Source organism: Phacochoerus africanus, chromosome 16, assembly GCF_016906955.1.
Source record: "Phacochoerus africanus isolate WHEZ1 chromosome 16, ROS_Pafr_v1, whole genome shotgun sequence".
NCBI lineage: Eukaryota > Metazoa > Chordata > Mammalia > Artiodactyla > Suidae > Phacochoerus > Phacochoerus africanus.
Genome location: NC_062559.1, coordinates 16,234,636 through 16,262,604, shown reverse-complemented (window position 1 = coordinate 16,262,604; position 27,969 = coordinate 16,234,636). Strand labels below are relative to the sequence as shown.

The 27,969-nt window shown below is 39.2% G+C and overlaps 1 protein-coding gene across 3 annotated transcripts in view; it reads right to left on the bottom strand.

The window, feature by feature from the left end:
• The window catches only part of CHCHD3 (coiled-coil-helix-coiled-coil-helix domain containing 3), a 276,415-nt gene that overhangs the window by 43,579 nt on the left and 204,867 nt on the right, over positions 1-27,969 (bottom strand). For all 3 annotated transcript variants that reach the window (XM_047763786.1, XM_047763784.1, XM_047763785.1), the window contains exon 6: positions 13,984-14,054. In XM_047763786.1, the coding sequence (XP_047619742.1) occupies positions 13,984-14,054 (71 nt within the window). The remainder of the gene's footprint in view (positions 1-13,983; positions 14,055-27,969) is intronic.

Below are 27,969 nucleotides of genomic sequence, written 5' to 3'. Positions count from 1 at the left end.
ACCATATGAAGTGTCATGTCTGAACATGTCTGCAGTAATTGGCAATTCATTTTTCATCCTAAAAGCAGAAACAGGTGTACGCTACCTTCAAAACCCCGAGCATAAACCACTCAGAATGTGCCTCTCACACAGGCAGCTTTGCAGGGATCTATACCAGTAGCAGCCTGGTGGACATCAAGTCTCCATAGATGGATCTGTCTCACAAATAGGTATTTGTGTAATCTCAGAAGTCCAAGAGAACAAAATGAAGAGCAAATGGCAGCACATTAAAAAAAAAAAACACCCTACCGCACAACAGCAGCCCTTGGTCTTCATGTTAATACTGTAACTGGCAAGTACCTGACTTCTTTGTGCTAAGATCCCTCCAAAGCGTATTTAACATACTGAAAAAGGAGGGTTTAGTCCTTGAAAGGGAGTATAAAGCCAGATGTATCACTGCACAGTACTTCTTGCCAGCTTCATCCAGAAACGGTAGCTGAGGTGACTTGTGAAAGGAGCCAAGAGCGAGAACTCCCCTTAATGAGCACATCTATCAATTTCCAAGGGACGCAGTTGATTACCAGCAGTTAGACACACACACTCACTAAAGGAACATGGCAATTTGACTGCTGGCCACTGAATGAGAAAGCACATAAAATAGCTTAAGGCAGCCATGTGAGCAAGTTGGGGATGCTTGGCGACACTTTACCATGGGAACATGTGTGCTTTCATTTCAACATGTAGGGAAGGGCCAAGATGCAAGCTTTTACAAGTTTTCAAGCATTTTGCCAGGACTCAATACATAGTATGAACAAATTGCTGCCTGAGATTATTAAAAAGTATCAGTGTTCCTCTATAAATGTTTCATGTACAGATACTGCCTTTAAAACCCCTTTACAAAAAATTACTTCCAAAACTTAACCAGGACTACCTACAACAGTCCAGGCTAACAAGGACAAGGGTATAAGAGGCAAATGCAAATTAATAAAGAAAAAAAAGACTTATTCTTAAGAAAATAAATGAAATAAAGTTTACTCCTGTATCTGTACAGATCCAGCACACCGAATAAACAGCCCTGACTCTGAGACAAAGTACGATTATGGATGATAAAGTATGATTATAGATGGGATTAGAAATTACAAGTTTCCTAAGACTGTGATTAAAGTGAAGAAACTTATTTTACCTAGGACAAATGACAATATTTTTCTAATTAAAATAACAAATTTGGGGTAAAGTATAATCGACATTTGTGGTAAAAACTGTATAGACACCTGCATAACCATTGCCCAGAAAACAAATATTCTCAATACCTCAGAAAATTCACATGTCCATTTTCAATCAAGTCCCTCTCTATCCCCAACAACTTTTGATTTCTATCAGTACAGACTAATTTTTCCTGTTTTCGAACTTCGCATGAATGGAATCATGGAATCACACTGTTTTGTGTATGGCTTCTTTTTGCTTAACACAATGTTTCTGAGATTAATCCATGTTGTTACACGAATTAATATTTCAATTTTTTTTAATTGCTGAGCAGTATTCTACTGTATACATATACCACAACTTGTATACCCATTCCCTCAGTGATGACTATATGGGTTGTTTCTAGTTTTTGACAACTATGAATGAATCTGATATGAGCAAGTATATAAATCTTTTTGTGGATGTATATTTTCTTTGCTCTTGGGTAAAATACTTAGAACTGTGTCATAAAGCAAACGTATGTTTAAATTTATAAGAAACTGTCAAACTTCTTCCAAAGTGACTTTGCTCTTTTATACCCCCGCCCCCAGCAATGCAGGAGAATTCTGGTTTCTTCCCATCCTTTCAGACAATTAGTATTGTCAGTCTTTTTGATTTTCACCATTCCAATGGTTTTAACTTGCAATTTCCTGATAACTAATAATGTTAGTAGCACTTTTCATGTGCTATATGGCCATTCTTAAATCTTCCTCTGAAGTGTCTGTTCAAGTCTTCTGCCCACTTTTAAAATCTTCTAAATGGTGTCTTAAGATGAATAGAGGGTTCCCTTTCCTCCACATCCTCTCCTGCACTAATTCTTTGTTGACTTGTTAATGATGGCCATTCTCACTGGTATGAGGTGGTACCTCACTATAGTTTTCATTTGCATTTCTCTAATAATTACTGATGTTGAGCATTTTTTCATGTGCCTGCTGGACATCTGTATGTCTTCTCTGGTGAAATATCTATTTACGTCTTCTGCCCATTTTTCAATTGGGTTGTTTTTTTCTTTGCTGTTGAGTTGTATGAGTTATTCGTATATTTTAGAGATTAAACCCTGGTTGGTTGAGTCATTTACAGAAATATTCTCCCATTCTGTGGATTTTCCTTTCATTTTTTAATGGTTTCCTTTGCTGTGCAGAAGCTTTTGAGTTTAATTAGGTCCCATTGGCTTATGTATCTTTATTCTAGGAGGTGTATCAATTAAGATGTTGCTATGGATTTATGTCAAAGAGTGTTCTGCCTATTTTCCTCAGGGAGTTTTACAGTGTCTTGCCTTACATTTAGGTCTTTAATTCATTTTGAGTTTATTTTTGTGTATGGTGTTAGAGAATGTTCTAATATGGTTCTCTTACATGCTGTGGTCCAGTTTTCCCAGCACCAATTATTGAAGAGACTATCTTTCCTCCATTGCATGTTTGTGCCTCCTTTACCATAGATTAATTGACCATAGGTGTTTGGGTTTATTTCTGGGCTTTCTATTCTGTTCCATTGATCTATATTTCTGTTTTTGTGCCAGTACGATACCATTTTGATGACTGTAGCCTTGTAGTATTGTCTGGAGTCAGGGAGCCTGATTCCTCCAGTTCTATTTTTTTTCTTTTCAATATTGCTTTGACTATTCAAGGTCTTTTGTGTTTCCATACAAATTTTAAAATATTTTGTTCTATTTCTGTAAAGAATGTCTTTGGTAATTTGATAGGGATGGCACTGAATCTAGATTGCCTTAGGTAGCATTGTCATTTTGACTATATTGATTCTTCCAATTCAAGAGCATGGTATATCTTTCCATCTATTTCTGTCTTTGATTTCTTTCATCAGTGTCTTGCAGTTTTCACAGTAGCGGTCTTTTGTCTCTTTAGGTAGATTTATTCCTAGGTATTTTATTCTTTTTGATGCAATGGTAAATGGGACTGTTTCCCTAATTTCTCTTTCTGATCTTCCATTGTTAGTATATAGAAATGCAATTGATTTCTGTGTATTAATTTTGTATCCTGCAATTTTACCAAATTCACTGATGAGCTCTAATAGTTTTCTGGTAGTGTTTTTAAGATTTTCTAGGTATAGAATCATGTCATCTGCAAATAGTGATAGTTCTACTTCTTCTTTTCCAATCTGGATTCCTTTTATTTCTTTTTCATCTCTGACTGCCACGACTAGTACTTCCAAGACTATGTTGAATAACATTGTTGAAAGAGGACATCCTTGTCTTGTTCCTGATTGTAGTGGAAATGCTTTCAGGTTTTCACCATTAGGAATGATGTTGGTGGGAATGTAAACTGGTACCACCACTATGGAAAATACTATGGAGATACCTCAGAAAACTAAATACAGAACTACCATATGACCCAGCAATCCCACTGCGGGACATATATCCAGACAAAAATTTCACTGAAAAAGATACATGCATCTGTATGTTCATCACAGCACTATTCACAATAGCCAAGACATGGAAACAACCTAAATGCCCATCAACAGATGAATGGATTAGGAAGGTGTGATACATACATACAATGGAATACTACTCACCCATAAAAAAAAATAATACCACTTGCAGCAACCTGGATGGAACTAGAGACTCTCATACTGAGTGAAGTAAGTCAGAAAGAGAAAGACAAACACCATATGATATCACTTATATGTGGAATCTAAATCATGGCACAAATGATCTACAAAACAGATAAAAATGTAAGACAGACTCATAATTGCCAGGCGGCAGTTAAAGGAAGTGGGATGGACTGGAAGATTGGAGTTAGTAGATGAAAACTCTTGCATTTGGAGTGGATGGGCAATGAGATCCTGCTGTATAGCACGAGGAACTATATACCTAATCACTTGTGATGAAACATGATGGAGAATAATGTGAGAAAAACAATGCATATATATATACATATATATATGTGTATATATATGGATGGGTCATTTTGCTATATAACAGAAATTGACAGAACATTGTAAATCGGTAAATTTTTTTTAAAAAGATGAATAGAACTTTTTAATCACAAGGTCCAAATTTATCATTTTTGTATTTTGTTTGCTTACATCTTAAGCAAAGTGAAAAGAGCCAGAAATAGGTATCCTTGATAGACTGACACCTTGAGAGGTGACTTGGAAATTGACATTCAAATGAGCAAATACATGTTCACGTATGACTATTCTGAAAGTTCTGGTATGAGCTCTAGTACCACGGTTTTACCCTAGGCATAGTGAATGGGCAACCGTAAGTTGATTACCTGGTTGAGAGCAGGGAGGGTCAACAGTGTTTGGACAGGCTTCCCAAATAGTGGAGCGATAATTAGATACCTCAATGCGGCTGAGCCTATACAACTTTCCAGAGAGACTATCTTGAGAGCTATACATATATAACTTATACATATATAACTTCCTTGATATAATTTTTAACTATATTCATGGCTAAACTTTTTGAATTTGACAAAAGAATTAAAAATCTACAAGTCTTCCTGGACATTTTAAAATGTGGCAGGTCAGCTAGACAGTAATTAACTCTAATTGACCCCCCATAAGCTTCTCTACTTCCTACCTGTAGCTGAGTGGCACTCAAAAAGCGAAATAACTTTTTCTCACTTTCGAAAGCATCAAAGGAAAAAATTTTTAAATGATTTCCAACTGGATCTTTTAAAAAGTAAATGAACTCTCGCTGGAGTCAGCAAGAGGAAAAAACTTAGTAATCCCAGTTAGAAATATCTTTTGGGAACTATGAGCCATGTAGCTAATTACTCAAATAAGCAAGGATCAATAAATTCTAAAATACCATGCACCCTAGAATTCAAAATGCTCTCATTTAAATATTATGATACAAAGAAAGAAACAAGCTATCATTTTGGCAGACTCTTCATTTATCTAACTAACAGTGTGCAATTAATATTTCATATAACTGTGTAGGGTAACGCTAGATTCTTAATGGATTGTATTGATTAAGGAAGAAAGTTCAATGCTAATGTTCCTGTCGAGGAAAACAGAATGATTTGTTATCTCACACAGAACAAATGATGAATTCAGGAGCTTATGGCCACTAACATAAGGGCTGCAACAAGACTGGTTTTGATAATTTACATCTAACACATAAACAGATTATATTAAAGAAAAAAAGGTGCCCAGAGCAACCCAAACAAACCCTGGCTGCCCTGGCTGAGACAGGAAAGAGAATTCCAGGTCATGGATTTAGGGTTGGATGTGGCCAATTTGGCTCCAGTAGCTTGTATCACCACTTACTTGAGGTTCCCTCACATTCTGCAGAAGGGATGAGGAAGTTCCCAAAGTGATCCTCTTGACCTTGAGAACAACTGCACACACATGTTTATGCAATGGCTACAGTCTGAGCTCTCTTTTGTGAAGTAGATAATAGTCTAAACAGCTTATAAGTCCTGCTCTTTTAGTCCTATATCCCAATCAACTTTGCTATCCTGCCCCGTATCCTTCTGCAGACACCTCTAGATTGAGTGGAATGCCGTGAGGAACGTCAAAAGCCAACAGTCCACGCTGTTTTCCAAGATGACTGCACCAACTGCATTCCCAACCACAGTGTGCTGGGATTCCCTTTTCTCCACACCTTCTCCAGAATTTTTTATTTGTGCACATTTTGATGGTGGCCATTCTGGCCAGTGTGGGGAGATGCCTCACTGTGGTTTTGATGTGCATTTCTCTGATGGTTGGTGATGTTGAGCATCTGCACCAACCTGTTGGCCATCTGGGTATCTTTTTCGGAGAGGTGCATCTGGGTCTTCTGCCCATTTTTTAATTGGGTTGGTTCTTTTTGTTCTGGGGCTGTACGAGCTGGTTGTGTGTTTTGGAGATTGGGCCCATGTTTTTCACAATGTTTGCACGTGTTTTCTCCCAGTTCCCGTGTTAGCTCTTCATTTTGCTTGTGGTTTCCTTTGCTGGGCAGGGGCTTGTGGGTTTGATTAGGTTCCATTTGTTTGTTTTTGCTTTTGATTCTATTGCCTTGGGAGACTGACCTAGGAAAGCGCTGCTGCAATTTATGTCATAGGGGATTTTGCCTATGTTCTGTTCCAGAAGTTTTATGGTGTCATGTCTTCATATAACATAAACAACAAACAATCCTCTACTTCTAAATAGGCAATTATAAGCACATATATGCAGAAATGATGCAAGTGGAAGTCTACCTCCCAAGTGCTGTTAATGTTTCTTGGCATTTATACCTTAGAGAATAAGTGTGTAGCCTAAGGACACAGCTCCAACTTAAAGGAATAAAAAGAAACTAATTAACTAACTAAACAGATCTGATTAGGAGGCTCCAACATTAAAGGGGAGGAAACTGGCATCAATCGCCTAAGCTTTTCTGAGAAACTGAACCCATCTTACACGCCCATCGTAAGAGACACCGTCAAATATCGGTGGATTCCCAAGCATGTCTCACTTTCCTTGGAACTAATTTGTTGCTCGGGGGTTGTGGACGAAGAGAAGGACACATACGGCTTCTTAGCTTGAGAGGAGGCAGGCTACTCTCCATACATCCCCTGACAATGTACAGAAGGGGCTGCTACAACATACAGAACAAAACTAAAACGGCAGCCCATGACCTACAACTAAATAAAACAACCACCTCAGTCCATTTTTTAGATGAGGAGCAATGACAACTTTTTTCTCCTTTTCAACTTTTAAACCTTCTCAGCTCTTGAATGCTCTAAAGAAGTGGAAGCTAAAGTTTACATTTTACAGATGGAAGAGATAAGTCAAAGACGTAATAAATAACCTGCCTGGGGAATTGTGTGTTCTAAATATTCAAGGCTATGTTTCACCAAATGGTATTTGCCATTGGCTTTATACACAAAATATCCTCCTAAGCTCATAAACATTGTTCTTCAATTTCAGAATTGAAACCTTTCCCCAGCAATACACAGACAAATTCTAGTAGGTGAGCTGATGTTTAAAAAAACAAAAACAGGAGTTCCCGTTGCAGCGCAGCGGAAACGAATCCAACTAGGAACCATGAGGTTGCGGGTTTGATCCCCAGCCTCACTCAGTGGGTTAAGGATCCAGCATTGCCGTGAGCTGTGGTGTAGGTTGCAGACCGAGGCTCAGATCTGGCATCGTTGTGGCTGTGGTGTAGGCTTGGCAGCTACAGCTCTGATTAGACCCCTAGCCTGGGAACCTCCATATGCCGCGGATGCAACTCTAAAAAGACAAAAAGACAAAAAAATAAAAAATAAAAAAACAAAAACGACAAACAACCTGCTATACTTTTAACTAGGCAATTATAACCAAGTGTATGTACAAAGAGTACAGGTATATTTACTTTTTCTAGAATTTAGCCTCTTCAATGAGTAAGTCTTTTACTGAAAAATCAAGGCGTCGCTTGGCTCCAAGGACCTTAGGGAATAAAATGTCACCACTGCAGCTGCTATATTTCCTGCTCACAGCCCTTCAAATTAAAAAAGGAGAAAAAAGGCCCAATACAAATGCAGAATTTAATTAGTTAGTAAAAGCCCAAATCCTTGCCTGAAGCCCTGTTCTTCCTGTAATATCGCATTCTTTTCTTCTTGTGTAAACTTTTCATTATGGAGGAGACATCTTTATAATACAATAACTCTGGTTATATTGTAACTGCTGGTAACATAACTCTTACATTAGAAAAGCCAGCATGTTCAAGTAATGTTGTTTTAATACAATTTGTGTTCAGCAGAAACCAAGTCAACTTGGTCATTTAGAATTTGATCAATGTGAATTAGTGTCTTACTGAGATAAACCATTTGATCATTTAGAAATTGATCAATGAGAATCACAGAGAAAACATTTATCATGTACATTTGGTATATCAGAGCCATTCACGCAGCACTAAAGTAGGTCATAAGCAGACATCGGTAAGTGTTAGAGACGAAATGCAGGGTAACTGTCAGCTGCAGATACAAATATATGTCAGACGGTATATAATTTTAATTCTTTTGATAAGGCAAGTTACTCAGTAAAGCAGCTGGAGTCACTGAAAAATTACAGGAGCTCAACTTTGGAAAAACTGGAAAGAAGTACAGCAAAACTGAACATCGCAGACTTTTGGAAATAAGTTTTAATTAAAAGCTTAAGCAGAATGCTAAGTAACAGAAATTTACTTGACTAAACTTCTAGAAGAGTTTTAAGACTATTAATCAGAGTAAACTTTGTACCTGCAGTACAATTAGTTCTATTAATCTAATATTTCCAAATTGAAGTCACATTGACATTCAAGTGCACTGATGTATGCATCTAACAGAATTATAAATTTGCCAGTCAAAACCTTATTTAATTATTTTACAGCCAATTAAGCAGGATCTTTAAACACCATTGCTTAAAACTGTCCATGAGCCACACGTGTAATTACGGAGAACAGGAGAAACACCTGCTGGTACCGTTGGCATGTCATCCTCGGCTTCACTTACTCATTCGCAGTGCAGCTATTAAAATCACACACCCCAAAGAGAAACTAAAGAGTACTGCCAGTCAAAGTGAAACCTTAATAAAGCCAAGGACATTTTAAAGTGAAAGAACTTTACACTCAAGAAATCTCTGACTATTTAGTAGTACTTACAAAAGCCCATTTTATCTGTAAGAGTTGTGCAACGCCTTCTGCAGATACGCTACAATCTCCTCCCCTTTTTCCATGGGGTAACTCATCTTTTAATACATTACAAGGATAACCCAGGCCTCTTTCATGAGCCCAAATTTATAAGTCAGGTTTCAACAACTTCATTCAAGGATAAACGTGAAAACCCCTTCCAAAGCCTGGCATACAAAGGAGCATTTCCAGGACTCACATCCCATTTCAGAGAATCACACTCCTTCACAGTATCTTTCGAAGACACGTAAGCTGAAAGGTTGCGTTAGACCTCTAATGAAAGCAGTACAAAAATATCTTCAATACATCTACGTCACTTCCCACATACACATTTTTACCGAAGTCAGAAACTGGCTACTTCGGTCTCTAAAGAAAAACGTGGGACTGAAATATCCACCGTCTTTACAATGCCTTGCGTTTGATATCGCATGGTCCTCACAACAGTTACACTGCCACTACAGTATTATACAGTTCTCTGATATTTGCTTCACGCCTGCTTGATATCTGCGTTAACATTTTAAAAACAATTTGTATGTATGTAACCCTATGGTAACACCTCCTTTCTGTAGCTGTGGTACATCAACTCCGACCCACTCGCAGCAACCGGATTCGGATGCTGACCCCGGGATAGAGCCCTTGCAGCAGCCTGTCCGCACGCCCCTCACTCTGCACATCCAGACAGCTCTGACACATCCCTTATTGGACTGACCTGTCACAGAGCTTTAAACGCTGTCTCCTGGCTGGAAGGGGAGCTCCCCAAGGGTAAGAACTCTAATGATCTTTTCGGAGGTTTTAACATCATCTGGATTTTCTTTGGAACTAGATACAGAAATTTCTCCTGTGGTGCACAGCTTCATAACTTGAGTTGAACATAACAATAAATAAAAATACAATAATATTATAATACACAATAAAAAACAAAAGATAATGTTTATTGAGCATTTACTTGGTGCTAGACCTGTGCTAAGCACTATCAATGTAATATTTAATACAATATTTTGCTTAATTAATCACCTATAAGGTAGATTATAAGGATTAAATTAGAACAAATTCTCAGTAAGCTGAGCTATAACATGGTACTAGTGCCGGATAACTGACTAGGCACTTACACCGTAACTTGCTCTATTTAACAGGTAATAACACAGGGTGATAAAGGTGATATGAAGTGCTCATAACAACTGTTTTAGTGGGAAAAGGAAAGGTATATCTAAAAGCTAGATATAAAAAGCATATTTATCCAGTGATTGGGATTTTATAGCTAAAATTTTAAAGCTTTGTTGGATGAAATAAACAGTACACATTCTTTTCTCATGTTTTTAACATTTTGGGGGGCCAGGGATGGAATGTGCACCACAACAGCAAGCTGAGCCACGGCAATGACCATGTCACATCTTTAACCCGCTAGGCCTCCAAGTATTCCAGCAGCACACATTCTTGATCCCAAATTACTTAATTTCCATTGAAAAAATATTAATTTTAATAACTTTAATTTTTAGTAACTTGGTATTTATTTAGGACGAAATTATCTCATCACAGTAGAACTCACTTAGGATTTCTAAAAAGCTCTATTTTAAAATTCTGTCCTCCTATTCCCCCCTGAGGAGCTCTAAGTTCCACACTGCTAGAACCCCACCTGACTCCTGCATAGCTGTATAGTCAGAACTCGCAGGGGGCGTGGTGCCTAGGCATCCTAGGAATGAATGATGTGTTGATAAAACAGGGGGGACAACTTCCATTAAATCTAAAGTGTTTTAATGGTTTACTGCCAAACTATAAAGTGAGGGGCTGAAGTGTGAGTTAATATTTAAGTATCCCTAAAATAATTCCATTAGCTATCCTGGCAGGATGCATCAGGGTAACTGCTGGGCATTCTTTCTCTTGATAGTGATTTTGTGTGACCCCCTAGCAGGTTTATAATATGGCCCTTGAAACTGCAATTTTAAAAGCTTCCATCTTCTGTGACCAAGATGTAACCAAATGAATCCTTCCATCAGATAAAATTAACTTAATTTTCCTCAAAGTTCTTCAGAGCTTACTAAGAGGGGCTGCTGAGTTCGGCTCTGACGGGAAACAAAAACAATCAAATACACTGCCTTGCAAAAGACCGGAGATGTCATGATTATCGGAGGTGCCCACGTTTCTAAGGAGAAACAAAATTCCACTGAGGAATCGCTGTGCCTTCAAAGATGGCAAGCATCTCTTACAGCCAAAGCACGATCACATCCTTGGTGTGAAGCTAATGAACTCACTGTAAATCAAAATACGATATTCTAGGAAGCTCAGTCTAGCAGACAGTAGCTAAAAAAATGATATAATGAAAGCCACTTTCTCAAAAACGAGCTCTTGAAATTCGTTCACAGTGTATAAAACCTGGGTTTTTGTTTGTACTGGAGTTAGCCAAACTGCGAAGTCTGAGGCAGAGTCCCCTGGCTGTTCTCACTTCTGACATCATTTGCAAGTTCAAGGGGTTCCCACGCCACCCTAAGCTTTGATGGTCTGATAAAAGGACTCACAGAACTCACTCACAGAGTTATGGCTTATTATGGGAAATGATACAGAGAATCAACCAAAGGAAGAAATGCGCAGGACAAAGTTGAGAGAAGGTCCCAAGTGCAACGTCCCTGTCTTCAGGATGCACTACACTGCTCGAATGGGTATGTGACAAAATGCAGCGAATAATCAATTCGACAAGCCCACCACAACGTCAATGTCCGGAGCGTCACTGGGCCTCATCACATAGGCTTGCTTGACGGACTGCCATGCAGCTGAAGCCAGTGTTTGGCACCGGGCTGATACCACATGGCCCAATGGGCCCATCATGAAGAAGACATTTCTTTCACCTGGGCAATTCTGAGGGTTACCCCCAGGAGCTGGGTACAAAGGCCAGAGCTCGCTTTGGGAGAGGCCAAACTGTTTACTACACCAGATGAGAGTAGGCGCTAATAAAAAAATAACACCTTATAAAGATAAGAGAGAATGATGCTGCCGAGGCTCTGCTGAACACAGGTACATGCCGTCTTGGAAAAGGTAAGTGCTCCAGGCAGCCTCTCACTCGGCAGTAGGCTAGTGCAGGTGGAATGAAACGGCAGCTGGGCATGGCCTCAGAAGAGAGATTCTTTCATCTAAAACCAGACTTATCTCTCTGTGTGAAATTCATAGCTTCTACCAAACTCATATTTCCGGTTCTCCTTTTACCCCTTCTATCCAAGTGTCATGGATTGAACTGTGTGTGTCTCCCCAAAATTCCTGGGTTGAAGTCATATTCCCTGATACTTCAGAAAGTGAAAAATTCGGACAAAGAGATAGGTTAAAATGAAGTCACCCAATGTGATTTACAAGCGAAGATTAGGCCACAGATGCAGAGAGGGAAGACCACGTAAACACAGCCTTCGGCAAGCCAAGGAGAAAGGTCTCCAGAAAAACCAACTCTGCTTACACCTTGATCTTGAACTCCCAGCCTCTGGAATTGCGAGAAAATAAAGCTCTGTTGTTTAAACCACTCAGTCTGTGGCGGCCGTAGTAAACTAGCACACCAATTAATCATTAATTCATGTCTAATCTTTCAATGACCTCACATCCATCTCCTTTCCTCCTTCATTTACAGAGACCTCTCAGCTGGTATTTCTGGCTCTTTCTCCCCCCACTCCTACACCTCCAATCAACTGTCAGACTAATATTCATAAAGGAGCAGAGGAATCAATCGGGGTACTCACCTGGTCCAACATCTTCCAATGACTTCTGGCTAAATAAAGACCAACTTCTTAGCCCAACAGCTAACGAATGACCCTACTGACCTTGCCAGCAGCATCCTGCTGAGTCACACCATTGATTTTAACTAGTTTGCCACCCACTAACTACTGAGCATGATGTTCCTTTTGAATACCTTTCCTTTCTGCCCACTCAAAACTCTTCTTAGAGCCTCAACTAAAGTATCATCTTTGCGATGACTTCATAGATCATTCAGTCAGAACTGATCTCCTTTATCTCAATTTTTTAGTTCTTTCTACAGCTATCATCTTACAAGGAAGAAAGACCCAGGGTGCCAAGTCAGAGACAAAAGGTTTAAAAAGACTGCTTTATCAATTAGAGGGAAGATAAAAACATAACTAAAAATACCTATGTAGAGGGCCTTCTAAAAACCAATCTATCCAATTCCATATCTAAATCCTGAAGACAGCACAATAACCTCAAGAGGGAGATTTATGGCCCATTTAGAGAAGGTCTTTCCCGGCTGCCCCAAAGAGAGAATTCACTAAGGAAGACTGGAGGGTTTTTTTTGTCCGTTTAAATATACCTCAAACCATCTTAAAAAAATACATATATACGTATAAATATATTTTTAAATCAACATTAAAATAACACTGATATCCATTACCACACAAACTGTGCTAGAGCAGAAAGTAATAACATTCCACCTTAGGGTTGAATCATTTTATCAAATGCTTGTAAACATGCGCAAGGAAGGAGGTCAGAGCCCAACACAATCTTTCAACTAAACCTGTCAAAACACCTTTTTGTGTTTCACTAATTTGCACATGTGTGACTAACAGGGCTTATACAACAGAACCATTTATACACTCAGAAAAATTCTGAATGAGGTCTTCTTACGTAATGTGAGCACTGGCAGCAAAGGGAGAGTACAGGGCTACAGGTCATGGACACTCTGATCCATCAAGTACAGAACATTCATTTAAACCTTCCAAGGATTACTACAGGTAGCAATTGAACATCACCTTCATAATCAAGGGCAAGGTAAAGTCTGTGATTTAAATGCTTTCCACGCACATGTGAAGAAAGGAAAACAGCTTATGTGTGGGAAAGGCAGATACTCAAATTTGGACAGGCCCATCATTCTATTATATAAAATGAATGGTTTCTGTGTTTCTGTGAATAGAGGTGGCAATTTAACATCATCTTCATCATCAACAGCATCCCACCCTATATAATAATCCAAATGAAAAGTCTATCATCATTGGTTTCAAATTCCTGAGTTGATAAAATTAAGTTGCAACACGCTTTCGACAAAGACCCTTTCTTTGCATTTGAATTCCACGACAGCAACCTGGATCCAAACACACGTCCACGTATTTCGGAGGGCTAACATACCAGATGACATTCTGCTCAAGGAGCAATAAAGGTGTACTTTCATCTTGTCGAGAAGAGTAAATACCGGTAAGACACTAAAAGCTTACTTGAACTTTGCTTCCACCTCTTCAGCGGCTTTCTGGTACTGCTCAGTGGTGACTTTGTAGAACTCTGAGCTCTGTGAATACAGATTGACAGCAGGGTTTTCACTATCCAAGAGGACAAAATGTGGACAAGACTTAAGATTTCAAAAAATACATTAAAATCTTGTTTCAGGCACTTAGCAGTAGGAAAAACATTTCTTGCATAGTGGCATGCATATTTACAAAGATACATGTAAAGTTAACCATTTAATAACAGTACAGTTGTTGGTATTCAGGTTGTAAATACAGAGTAAATGTTCACAGTTATAATTCATTGTTATTTGAGCCTCCTGAGAAAATTCCTAATGTATTTTTGAGAGATTATTTTGATCCCCTTTATTTGGAATCTCCCTGATTGGATCCTGTAAGATGACTCGAGTTTGAATATGAAATTCACACATATCACATTTACATATTCCAGTGTTCCACCTAGGACATTAAAGGGTCATTTCTTTTTATACAGTAGTTTTGTCTTCAAGATGGAGTAGAATTAGTTCTATCATCTCCATATGACCATAAGAGCATCAACATTTATAGCCAATTAAAGCAAGGGGGCAGATTTAGATAACCTATTTTTAAAGATGTTTCCATTATTACATGAATGAATACATAAGCAACAAATCAAGTTGCAAGAACAAAGTAATGCCTTTCCTCAGGCAGCAAAATTAATGGTCCATTCTGGCTAGTTCCTGTGAAACCTATCTTACTGCAGGGTGTGGCTTACAGGACCCTATGAGTCTTTGGACTCCATGAAATATCCTGCAAAATGCATCACAGCACAATGGAACACAATGCAATGTGGTGGTCTATTGTGTCCCTTCCTCCCCTAATCACTCAGGTTTCACATGCATGACTTGGGGTAGTTTATTTTTTAATAAATCATTGTTGGTTGGTAAGAAAATGAAAATGAAATCCTCTTCACACCAGTGACCCCTCTGCATTTAACAATCTGGGTTGCCCAATGACAGTCACATCCAGGTTTGTAGATATAGATAAAATCAATAGGTATGTGATTAGACAGCAGACTCGGGATGGCTGGAGCAATGGACAGGTCACCATTTGGGATGACGAATGGCTCTCTATCAACCTAGAGTCCCCTACGATGCTAACATTTACTATAATCTTATTTGAGCTGCGATTTATCTTTCTTGCACCTGATCAATAAAGATGAACAGAACAGTTGTAAGGATCGATTGTAATTTTTTATCATTTTCAAGCATGAAACTGCATTTCTGACATGAAGACAATATTCTAGCATACTGCTTCTGCATTTTAAAAAACTACCATGTGAGCGATCAGCTGCGCCAGTCTATATGCTGAGAGATTTTAATTCATCTGTGGGTCTCAAGTGATCAAAAATCCATTTGTTTCAGATATTTTAACTTTAGGTTGTGCCACTCCTTCCTATCAGTTCCACTTACAAGGTTTTTCTCTTTTTAAAAATACACACACCAATCATGACATGTTCTTTTGCAATGTTTGCTTTCAGTTTTTCTTTGAACCCTTCTAATAAGAGGGCAGCAAAGAGGCAGTTACCAATGGAACACCAACAATGATGAGAAATTCCCCGCATTACCATGATGAACTGTCAAATGGCCATTATGTTACTGAATCATCTATTAAAGTGCTGGCAAAACAAAACCATTTTGATTAATATTTTTGCTTATTTTAAGCACTGAAACTGTAATACCTGGACAGAACCAGGACCAGTTTGAAAGATCTGGTTTCTGGTCCTGTTCTGTGATCTTGAGCAAGTCCTCCAACCTCCCCCAGCTTTCCAGCCCATGTCCCTAATCTGGAAAATATGGATGATACTAGCTCTGCTTACCTTTGCCAAAGCTGCTGTAGAAATCAAATAAGACAAGCAAGAGACCTGTGAAACCTATTCAGTGTTTCTGAAGGGTAAGATTAACATCCAAATAGAAGAATTTTGGAGGAAGAGAACTAATTTGGGTAATTCCATCCTGAGTACAGATTCAAAATTAAATATTAACTTTCTAACAAAAACATACAGAAAAGCAAGAGTTCTGCCATAATATAAATTAGTGAGATACCTTCTGCTTTGTAATGCCAAAAGCAGACAAAGTTGCTGATTTTGTTAAACTTTCTCCTTCAACATTAAACACACACACACACACACACACACACACACACACACACACACAAAACCTGTGTATCTGTGTTGCCTGCAAGCCTAGCATAGAATTTCTTAAAGTTTTAGGTTTTAATTTATGCTCCATATTTCTAGCTCAGTGACCAGTTTCTGACACTGCATAAATCTTTCTAACAAAGCAAAGTCTTAAAAAGTCAACACCACACAACAACTAAGAAAATAAACACAAACACGCACAACATCTATAAGAAGATAGCATTAGATCCATTTAAGTATTCACTTATTTATTTAACAAAAGCAAATTCTTATTATCCCAATAATGTCCATCTTGGAGAATCAGATCCTCAGGAAGCTTTCCATGTGCTACAGGAGAACTGACAAATAATTACGATGGAAGGTCGTAAGTGCTAAGCTAAAAGTGGATGATATTGTTATTGGAGTTCAGAAAAAGTAGAGATCTCCTTTGACCTCAGGAACTACTTTAAAAAGTAAACTATGCAAAAATAAATAAATAAATAACAAAAACATTCCCAATATGTCAGTCAGCAGAAGAAAGGATGAATATATATTGGGTATTCCTAAAGTGGAAATCTATACAGTGATGAAAAAGAATGAACTGGACACACATATGGGGCAAAAATAGCAAGTTGTAGATATGATATGATGCAATTTAGTTTGGAAAAGTGCAATTTAGTTTGGAAAAGTGCAAAAGTGATATGATGCAATTTAGTTTGGAAAAGTGCAATTTAGTTTGGAAAAGTGCAAAAGTGATATGATGCAATTTAGTTTGGAAAAGTGCAAAAAGACAGGATCAGTAAATAGCAAATCCTGTTGATTATCTCTAAATGGTGGCACTTATGTGTGGGTGGTAGAAGGCAACAAGAGGGGCAGAATGCCATAAAAGGGAACAGAGAGATTTCACTGCACTGCCATATTTTTTTAAAAAAAAAAAAGGTGTGGGTACAGAGCCAGTTGTTACAATGGCTAAATGTACAAAAAAAGGTACTACTCCCCTCATTCCCCAAAGGAGCTATCAACAACAACAACAACAACTGATTCAGTATAGCTAGAACATGTAAGTATGTGAAGCAGATATATGCGGAAGTGCTTGGCTAAGTGGAGATAGAAATATTCTTGAATGCTAAACTACTGTAGAGTCTTTACACATCACTTAAAAAAGACATCTTTTTTGGTATGCTCATAGGTTGGACATGCCCCTAATTTTGCTTACTAATTGTAAATGACTGTCACTTTAATGTCATCCTTATAACTACGTTTGCTGTTATTTAACTAACCCTTAACCAAATAACATCACTTTTACTAGTTTGTACTAGTACACACGTACATCAATTGTATGTTTTTGTCTGATCCTTTTCACATAGCCAAATTTTAAGACCTATGTGGTCTGTGCTTCAAATAAGTAACATCCACATTGCTATTTCCAGAGGTGGAGATACATGAAGCTGTATATTTACATACTTGTGTACATAAACATGGCCGTACGCAAAGCAATTGTATGTGTGTGTGAACATGAAAGAAACATATATACCCCCTTCCAAACTGTGTTGTATTGTTGACAAGTCCTCATACTGTATGAGGTATGAGAGGAACAACTGGTGAGATGACCCTAAAAAGAGAATCAAAAACAAGAGGGAGAGGAAGGTGCCCATGACCTGATGGGGGCAGGGGCGTTCAAAGAACGATCACTGCTTGGGTCCCATTGTTTCTATGCCTGCGAGGTCCTTTTCAACCTAAAGTCTAAAAATTCTTCATTCAGATTCATTCTGCATAGTTTGCTGCTCCATCGACAGCAGGAGAAATACTTGACATCATTTGTCCAGCAGTAATAGGGATTTGTGGCAGGTAAATGTGATTTAAATCAAATATTAAAAGCCTAATTTATTAGTTTCTTCCTTTAAAAGATGCATTTTTGTTTGAAGCAAGCATAGAACATGCTTTCCATACCAAGACTCTTTTTGAGAAGGCAGATCTTTCAAATTCAAAGTGGACTGACAGTATCTTTTAGATGTTTTAGCACTATCAAAAAACCTGATAAGGGCTTATCTTTTTTTTTTTTTTTTTGGTCGAAGAAGAGTGAAAGGAGTTTGAAGGAGGTGAACTATCTCCAAAATAACAACTTGTTTTGTAATATAGGTGACAGAAACATCTCCCTTCTGTCACCCATATTACAAAACAAGGCATCACTGGAAACAACAGGCATTTTTTTCCTTCTACATTAAAACTTTATTTTATTATAGTAAAATATATTAAAATTTTCTATATTAAAACTTCCTCCAAGCTAAGGCATCAGGGACCAGCTACTAAATACACAGGCAACAAACTGAGCTGGGGAGACTGACACTCCACTGAACACAACTTTTAATACATTTAAAAACACATTAAGATGCCATTCACGGCATCCTGCACTTAGGTGAGCAATTCTTAGCAGAACAGTGTGGTGGTGAAGGGCGTGCGCTTCGGAGCCAGACTGACAGGCAATGGCTCCACACTTGTGGAATGAAGCACAAGAACTGTCTCTCATCTGTGAAGCAGGGAAGGTAACAGTAACAGCTTAATGGGACTCTATGGGGGAGTGAATGTGATAGCTCCTGTAAAGCTATTTGAATAGTATCTAGATCTACATAGAGTGATCATTACATGAATGCTAGCTGCTATTAATCACAGGCATTCCCGTCATGGCTCAGTGGTAACAACCTGACTAGGATCCACCAGGATGCAGGTTCGATCCCTGGTCTAACTCAGTAGGTTAAGGATCCAGCATTGCCGTGGGCTGTGGTGCAGGTCACAGACACAGCTCGGATCTGGTGTTGCTGTGGCTGTGCTGTAGGCCAGCGGCTGGAGCTCTAATGTTCCAAAGATAAGAAACAAGTAGAAATTGAAGATTTGGAAAATGATTCTAGAACTGATGGTGAGTGATGGTATCATTTTAATTAAGTGCTAATAAAAAAGAGCACGCTATTATTTCACGTTTTAAAAATCTGAGATAAAGTCCTTCAAGAAAATTACTGCTGATCTCTTCCCTGCAGCAGATTGCAAAAACGGTCACCATTCTTTACTCTTTTGTATATTCGTGTCCTTTGCATACCTTGCAGCTTCCCTCACCATAAAAGGGTAGGGTCTATTTCCCACCACTTTAATCTGTGGCCAACGGAATGTGACGGAAGTGATGGAGTGCCAGTTCCAAACACAGGACTCTCTTGGAACCCTGCCCAGGTGCCATGTCAAGAAGCCAAGCTAGCCTGCTGGAGGAGAGACTACAAGTCTTCCTGGCTGAGAACATCCCAGACCAGCCAAAACTCAGCCAGCTCCACATGAGTGAGCCCAGCCAAGACCAGAAGAATTGCCCAGCTGACAGCAGCCCAAATTGGTGACCCACCTGCAGAATCATGAGATAAATAAATGGCGCTGTCTTTATAATGGTGCTTTATAAATAAATGGTGATTTAAGCCAGTAAGTTTGGGGTGGTTTCCTATACAGCAAAATCTAACTGACCGATGCCCTTTCTCCGTATTCTTACAGACTTTTACCAAAGCACTTGCCACACTGCACCAGCAATACGTGTCTACGTGTGGTCTGTCCAACTAGCCCAAAAGTTCTCTTGTCCCTTTTATCATTATACCTACGTGACACACATAACTTACTGAAATACTTGTTAGAGTGACACTATTCATTCTAAACTGCATTCCACCTTTTGCTCTTTTTAAAACAGGATGCTTTAGAGACAAGTCTAAAGTAAATGAAATAACACGGAGAAGGTGCAGACTACATTTGTTATTTGTCTCCTACAAACCGACAATCTCCTCAGTCTGCTATGCTTTGCAAAAAGGAAATGGATATTGCTGAGGATTGTGTTGAAATGCAAAAACAGAACATTCAGAGTTGAAGCTACAGACAGTAGCTTAAGCGAGTAAAGGAGTTACTTCTCTCATGTAAGAAGGAGTCCCAAGGTTGGACACCCAGGGCTCATGCAGGTGCCAAGGACATTAGCAAATAACAAGGCCCTTTCCTGTATTCCCTTCTCGGGCACCCTTAGCATTTGGCATTTGTCCTCACAGGCTCAAGACTACTACATCTCCAGTTATCCTGCCCATATTCTGGGGAAGGTAAATAAGGGAAGAGAAGGCCTCTCCAGAGATTTCCACTCACATCTCTTTGGCCAGAATTATATATCACACAACCCTGGCTGCAAAAGAGGCTGAGAAATTGAGTAATTTTATTTTCTCACTTCTAGAGTAAAGAAAGAGAAGGAAGGAACTTGAAATTGGTGTTTATTGAGCCAATTTATCATACCTGCCACAGATAGTTGAAGCGACAGCACAAAATCATGCACAAAACAGTGTGGATGATTTTTTAGATGCAAGTATTCTAATATTTCTTTCCAATCTCCCTTAAAATTCTAATTTAGGGTGTGGGGGGGATTTACCCATCTGGTATTCTGAGGCCCGAGAACAAAGTTTTTCGAGAGTGTAGGAAGGAAATGGGAATCAACAAGAGCGGGCATCATTCCCAAGTTTCTTTGGGCTGGCTGCGGCCCAGGTTTTGGAATGTGTGACATACTGCCATTTTCCATTTCCAGAGTCTCCCTTTAAAAGTATATTTTAAAATGCACATGCACAGACACACACTATTGCTAGAGTCAAAAAGCATCTTTTCAAGTTCTAAATTAGATTAAAAGAAAACATGCACACAAAAGTCGTGCAGTATTTCTCAGGTTCTGAATCTTAATTCTGTTCTATTGCAACGAATATGAGAATACCTGTTTCATGTAAGAAAAGAACAAATCAAAAAGACCCTAAGAAAAATGCGTTAACTAGCTCTTGTCAATTCTTTTATAAGACGCTACATAACACATCACGTCAAGGTACAATTCAAATTCTGCTGGCCTGACCCGCTTTGTCAGAGGGGATTAACACTCCTGTGCACTGTCCATTCAAAGAGGGTGGCAATCCTGCTGATGTTCAGAGGAGCCAATGGGTGAAGAAGCAAGTCTGGGTCTGGATGTGAGCAGAGGGACTGAAGGTGTGCATCTCCTCTTTCCAGGCTGATCTATAATTACCATTAACAACCATGTGAACACAAGTGTTGCCCTACCTGGCTAGCTCTTTCAAACAAAGGTCTAGGTGTACAAACACCAAGAAAAGCCTTCCTGGTGCCAGTGTCAATAAGAACATTGCTCTTGTTAAGTAGCTGGATTCAAAACTAATTTATTTACACTTTTTGCTGTATTACTCATGCAGGCGCAATGTTATAACCTGTAAGCAGCTGGAGGCAGGTAAGGATGTTTCCCTCGATATAAGCACTAGGCAGCTGAGGACACAATTTAATACTGCAAATGCAGCATGGATATGATTCCAGGCATAGAAGCCCTGAGACAGTTATTTACTGAATGGCGTCGGGTGGCCAAAAAAAGTTTATGCTTCTTCAACCATCCTGTCTTTTTACAGAATTACACAGAATCAAACCGACTTTGTTTTACCACAATTTAAAGAGCTATAGATTTTTTTTCTTTTAAATCACTAATTGTCTAAGTTTAGTTGATCAAGCAGGTTCAGCATCTCTCCCAACAAACCTCTATCAGCCAGCCTACTGGCAGGTGTGAGTTCTGCCTTCCCTGTCTCCCTGTACACGCTGAAGACTGTCACAGGCTGGCAGAAAAGCAGTGGAAGGGATCACTTTCAGGTCCCCCTTTTCTAGTGGCCTCTGAATAGAGGAGCTGGCATCTTGAAGAATCTTCCATTATTGGCACTCCTCACACCCGTGGCCTTGATTCCACTGTTGGGACTCTTTCCTTCTATCCATTTTCCCCTAACCCCTTGGGGGCTCAGGAGAATTCTATCTATAAGACAGTCAAGTCAAAGCCAGTATTTAAATAGCTTGCAAACTGCCAGCACTGGCACAGATGCATGGTATATCAGATGCAGTATTCTGTTTCGAAAAGGTACACCAAGGAATGGTTTGAGCTATTTAAACTGAGTCTCACTTTTTAACACACAAAACGAGGACCTTATCTTCCAAGGTGATTGCATCAATGGGAGAATGTAAGTTCAGTCCTTGGCAGAGAGCCTGGCTTCCCCTTGTGGAAGACAGCGGTTCTCAACACAATACTACTCCTGCCAACACCCCCTGGCTCCCCAGCCAATCCATCAGAGCCTGGATCCCCATTAATTTACCGACACAACTATGCACCAGCCTGAAGAATGATCATCAGGTAGATGGATCTGAACTTCATCTCTATGTTTCTAACAATGAATAATGCTTTGTTTTGTGTAAGCTGTGTGTTTGTTTTGGGTAACCAATAGACTTAAAAGGTTAGGTATTTATCCTGAGTATCCCTAAATTTCTGCTTAGAACCATCTGTGTACATCTATAATTGTATCTTAATTTTTCTCAGCCCTACTTTTTTTTTTTTTTCAAATCCATACCACCAGTCATCAATAACAAATGACAAATTTAGCAGTTTCTAACAAATCAAAAACGCTATTACGTTCTGTGGTACAGACCAATGAAGATTCCCTGTGGAAAAGACAGTAGCAGAAGCTCATCCCAACATCTCATCCTCCTCCCTTAGAGAACTCCGGATTTCAGCGGGGTATCCGGTCAACCCTCCCTGAAATTCTTCTACTTAGGCTGAGCTTTAACTGTTGTATGGGACTTCTGGGTAGGCTGCCTAAAGAGAGCCGACCTCAGCTAGCTGGGACTCTTTCCTGCCCTTCTGGCTTTTCTCCTTCCTCTAGTCTGCAATGTAGATCTGATGACCAAAGCTCCGGCAGCCACCCAGGAACACGGGACGACCTTAAAGAGGGGAAAGCCTGTGCTCGGATGCAGGGGTGAAACCTACGGTGCCTGTGGCTCTGATGACACTGAAGCTACGATGTCAGCCCTAGACTGTGTACCTCTAGACACTTATTAAATAAGGAGGAAAAAAAAAAAAAACTTCCTAACTTAAGCTATTCGATTTTTAGGATACAGACGCCAATCAATGAGGAACAGACCTTCCGTCCACCTTGCTATGTTTGCCTTTGTGGTACACCTCATGAATAACCCTAATAAAGTCAAATGCAATGACCTAGGAGGAACAGCTTTTTCCTTTCCTTCATGGCATACTCTGCCTCCACTTGCTAGAAATCTGTTTCCTTCTGCCTCTCTCTTTTTCCAACAAAGAGCAGAAAAAATTAAAAATTGCTAAAGCTATGTTTAACTCTAGCATCAAACCATTCCAACTCTAAGAAGCTACATTTCATGAGAACCCCACTGTCGCCTGGGCACCTTGGCAAAAATTAATAAACTGCTTTTGTAATTACCCTTCCTTTCCATCTTTACTATTTCTCATATAAAGAAACAGAGCTATTCAGAGCTTCTTCTGGCACTTCTAGGTTTATTCCAGGCACTAATTAGAGCCTGAGGGTTTTTTTTCTTTTCTTGATTTAGTTTCCTAATTAGAATAGGAATCCTAGATTCATGGACAGCTTTGTCATTGCATAAACTATATTAATTATACATTAGTTACATTATCTCATGCCTCAGTTTCTTCATCTGAGCAATTTAAATAGACATCTGTACCAAACACTCATTTGGCACCCTAAGTTTCCTATTATTTTTCACTTCTTCATTCTACAAATACTGAAGGTCTGTGCCAGATACTAGGCCAAGAATTTGGAATGTAATGATGAGCAAACAAGATACTTGGCCCTACTTTTATGGAGCTTAGAGTGTACTGGAGAAGACAGATAAATTTAAAAGAAACACAAATAAATGTATAATTAATAATTACAGTGCCATAGGACCATAGCCACACAATAAAAGTGTGATCTTTTATTTATTTCTAGGAAGTCGTTTTTCTAATGAGTCTCTAAAGCCCTATATTTCTCTGAAGTGCCTAACTATCCTTCAGAGCCAGTTATTAAGTTGATTGTTTTAACTTCCTTTTAATTTCTCTAGCTTCTCCTGTCACACAATTCAAACTTCTTAACAGAATTCTCTTCACTTAACAAAACTTTATTCCAGCCCCTTGAGAAAGAAAGGAGATCCACTATTTGTACTGATATGGATGGAAAGAGGCCCCAGTGGTAAGAAAAACAAAGTTGTAAAACAATTTGATTGGCTTATCTTCTAAAATGATAAATACACACACACACACACACACACACACACACACACCCAGAAATATTCTTCAATGAAAATGTGTTATGCCTGGAAAGGTGACATGAGGAGGAGATACTTTCCTTCTTAAATAATAGCCCTCTGTAACAATTTCAGTATTTACCTTGGGCTTGTATCATTTTTATAAGAAAATTAATGAGGCCTCAATTTCCAAGAGCATTATGCCTAAACTGGTATCATGCAAGAAAGGTAACTTACTAGAAATTACTGCCTGACCCTCTCCCACCCATAGCTGCCATTAACCTTGCTCATACAGAGAGTTCTCATTTACCCAAATCAGATTCCTTTTTCTCACTTTTTCTTTTCTATAATAATGTCAATAAAAGGTCTTAAATCTTCCGACTGTCTACAGCTCTTCTACCTGAAATAAAACAGTTCTACCTTTCTACACTCACCTTTCCAACTTCTATATTATCTACCTAAGACCTTTCAGCTCTTGACACGGTTGTGCATCTCACTGCTTTTCTACAGAGGTGAGACAGAGCAATTTCACAGTCATCAGGAGGGTTAGCACATGATGTCTTGCAAGTCCTGCACAGAAACTTTGAAATTACTGCATGTTACCAGCGCAGGAAGCGCTCTTTCTCAGGCCGTGTTAACATGACACAGTCATTCTCGAGGCCGTCAGTCTTACCTGTGCAAGACTCAGCGAGGTGATGCCATAGTGTACACGCTTAAGAGCACACCACCGGATGGCTCTATCCAAAATGTGTCACGGTGGTATTGCATGAACAGTTCAGGCCTGCGCTTCATCTCGCCCTAGCTGGTCTCCTGTCACCACGAAAGGAACACTATAAATCTAACACACAAACTCTCCTGTACGTGCCCAGCACATGCAAGGGCATGCATTCATGCACACGGGGTCCTCTTCAACACCATGGGCTAAAAGGAAAGCTGTAAACAATAATCCCTATCGTAGAGAAGCAGGGGGGTGTGAGCTTCTTTATCATTAACTCTGTCTAGCTCTTCCCTCTTTCACAACGTTATACTAATAAATCTGAAGCATTTACAACAGACGCTCTCCTGGATGATCTGTCTTACCCATTACACCTTCTTTGCCAGCCCTCTGACCAGCCAGCCTCAAATTCACTCATTCAAAGAGCGTCTTGAAGAACTAGCAGGGGCCAGGCCAGGGATGGGAGGGTGAAGACATCTTTAAAGGCTAAATGGAGAGAGAAACAGAAACAACGAATCCATTTTTTCAAGTACACAAAGATAAAGGCCTCCTTTCTCCCTCCAAGAGCGCCATGTTACAGTGCAAAGTCCACGGAGGGGTTGTAAGTCCTATCATGCAGCCTAGCATTGCTCAAATACATAAGGTCCCTCCTGGTGACTGAGTATTTGGTTATACTAATCATGGAAATAATCAGTGAAATGATGGAAGAGAAAAGTTTCTCATAGAGATTGAAGACCTGAGATTATTTCCTCAGAATTCAGGGTGAGAAACTCCAGGCTAATCCATTTACTGCCCTTTAGCTTACTGTCAGTTAACTTCCTAATAGGGACACATAACCAAATAGTTAGGAGCAAGACTAATGCTTTGCAAGGCAAAAGTAGGAGTGTAGAGTAATGTGTGACTCCCAGGGAGGAAGGAGAGGTGTCAGTCAGGAAGGGAGCCTGAGAGGAGAGGATGGAGAGGCAAAAACAAAGCTTGCCTTCTTCTCACTCTTGCCTAGAACCTGAGGCCAACACCAATAAGTCACTGCAAGCCAGAAAATCTACCTTAAGAAAAACTTTCCTGAAAATTGAACAGACCTTGGAACTCGTTCACAGATAATATATAGTTTCTTTGCTCCTCAGCACCAACCACAAATTGAATCCAATCTGTTTGTTCGAAGGTAATACGTTTCTAACCCTACAGAAAACAAGAAGCTCATATAAGCAGAGAGTACCACAGACAAGCTGAGAATCTGTGCACATCTCTCTCTCCAAGCGAATTAGATGGTGAAAAATTCTGATCTCACCAGAGTTACGCGCTAAGAGCCTTGATGAGCTGTGCTCTGAAGATGCAGATAGGGCAAAGCATTCAGCTTCAAAACAATGTCATCACTATGCTTTCACAGTTATGTGCATAACCTCTGAGATGCACTCATCAAGAGCTGGGATGCTCACCCCTGCAGTGCAAACAATGAATATCTATATTCAATAGGGCCATGGCTTAGTGCAGGTAAGGGGCATTGCTATTCACGACAGCTTCTCACGTGCAGAGCTACTCCTGTTCCTAGCATCGTGCATTCTCCAAGGTCTAACACAATGTGTAAAATCCAACCCATGCCAAAATTTGAAAATAATTTCATCTTTTTATTATTTAAAACTGTCAACAGCATTCTTCAACAACTCCTGACTGAAGAAAAGGTCGAGGGCGCGGGTCTCTGACACATACACGTCCATGAAAGTAGCATTTGACAGGTCACAGAAAAAATCTCTGAGACAAAGATTGGTAAAATCATTCTACCGTACACTTATCAGGCTGGCTATCTTCTTTCGATGAATGCATGAGAAAATGGGCTCCTCTCATAATTTCCTAGTAAGAGCATAAATTGGTACAATTTATATGGCAAGATGTCTCAAATGTCTTTGACCCAGTTTCATTTCTAGAAATATGTGAAATAATTATGGATGTTTAGAAAAATTTAGTAAAAATTTTTTTCAGAGTTTATAACAATGAAAAACGAAAAGCAACTTAAACAGTCAAGTTGTCACAGACTGCTAAAATTAAGTAACAGATGACCCATCCAATGCACAACAGGAGTTGTTTTTAGCCTTTTTTTCCCCTTGAGGAAGGAAAAAAAGAAATAAAATAAAAACAAAAAACTGGCATTTTCCAAAACTACAAATGCACCCACTCACAAGGCCAATATACAGATGAGACAGTGCATATTACTTTTTATAAGAGGAGCGGAAAATGACTTTAAGTTATGATGGTTAAAACCCTCTTTTTTCCTGGTATATCTGCAGTTCTTCTGCCATTTGTTCAATGAGTCATTGTTCACTTCGATATTTACCAACAACCATTTCCTAAGAGCAAGGTACTAGTAGCTGAGGGGGATATCTAAAAAAAAAAATTTTTTTTTTAGTAATTATGATTCCTTCGCTCACAATCTACAGGGATGTGACATTCCTATGGAAAAAAAAAAAGTCCCTGGAAGAGCAGAGGCTCTAGAGATACCATGTTTACAAAAGAACACTATTCCATTACAGCAAGAGTTAAACTGTTCGAGAGGCTTGTGGAGACCTGGACTCCCAACAACTAATACGACTAGGGAGCAATCATTTGCCTCAACTGATTATATGGTAAAAACCAGTTAAAGAGAAAGTAAAGTTAGAGGCTACAGCCTTCATTGCACCTGTGAGGAATGGTATGCTTAGCCACCAGGACACATGTGCTTATTGGCCCAAAGGCAGTAAGTGCTATAACCAAATCAGCCCACGTCTGACACGCTATATCCAGGGCTCTAAGGCCGTAGGTCTTGAGATTTTAAAAATATTGTAGTTTCACGGGATAGAAATCCTGTGAAATTGGATTGTTATGATCATTACCTAACTATAGATGTGATAAATTCATTTGAGTAATAAAAATAAAATAAAACTATTGTAGTTTCTTTAATACCAAGCAAAAGATGGTATTCAGTAAGTACTTGACAAATTCATGATTT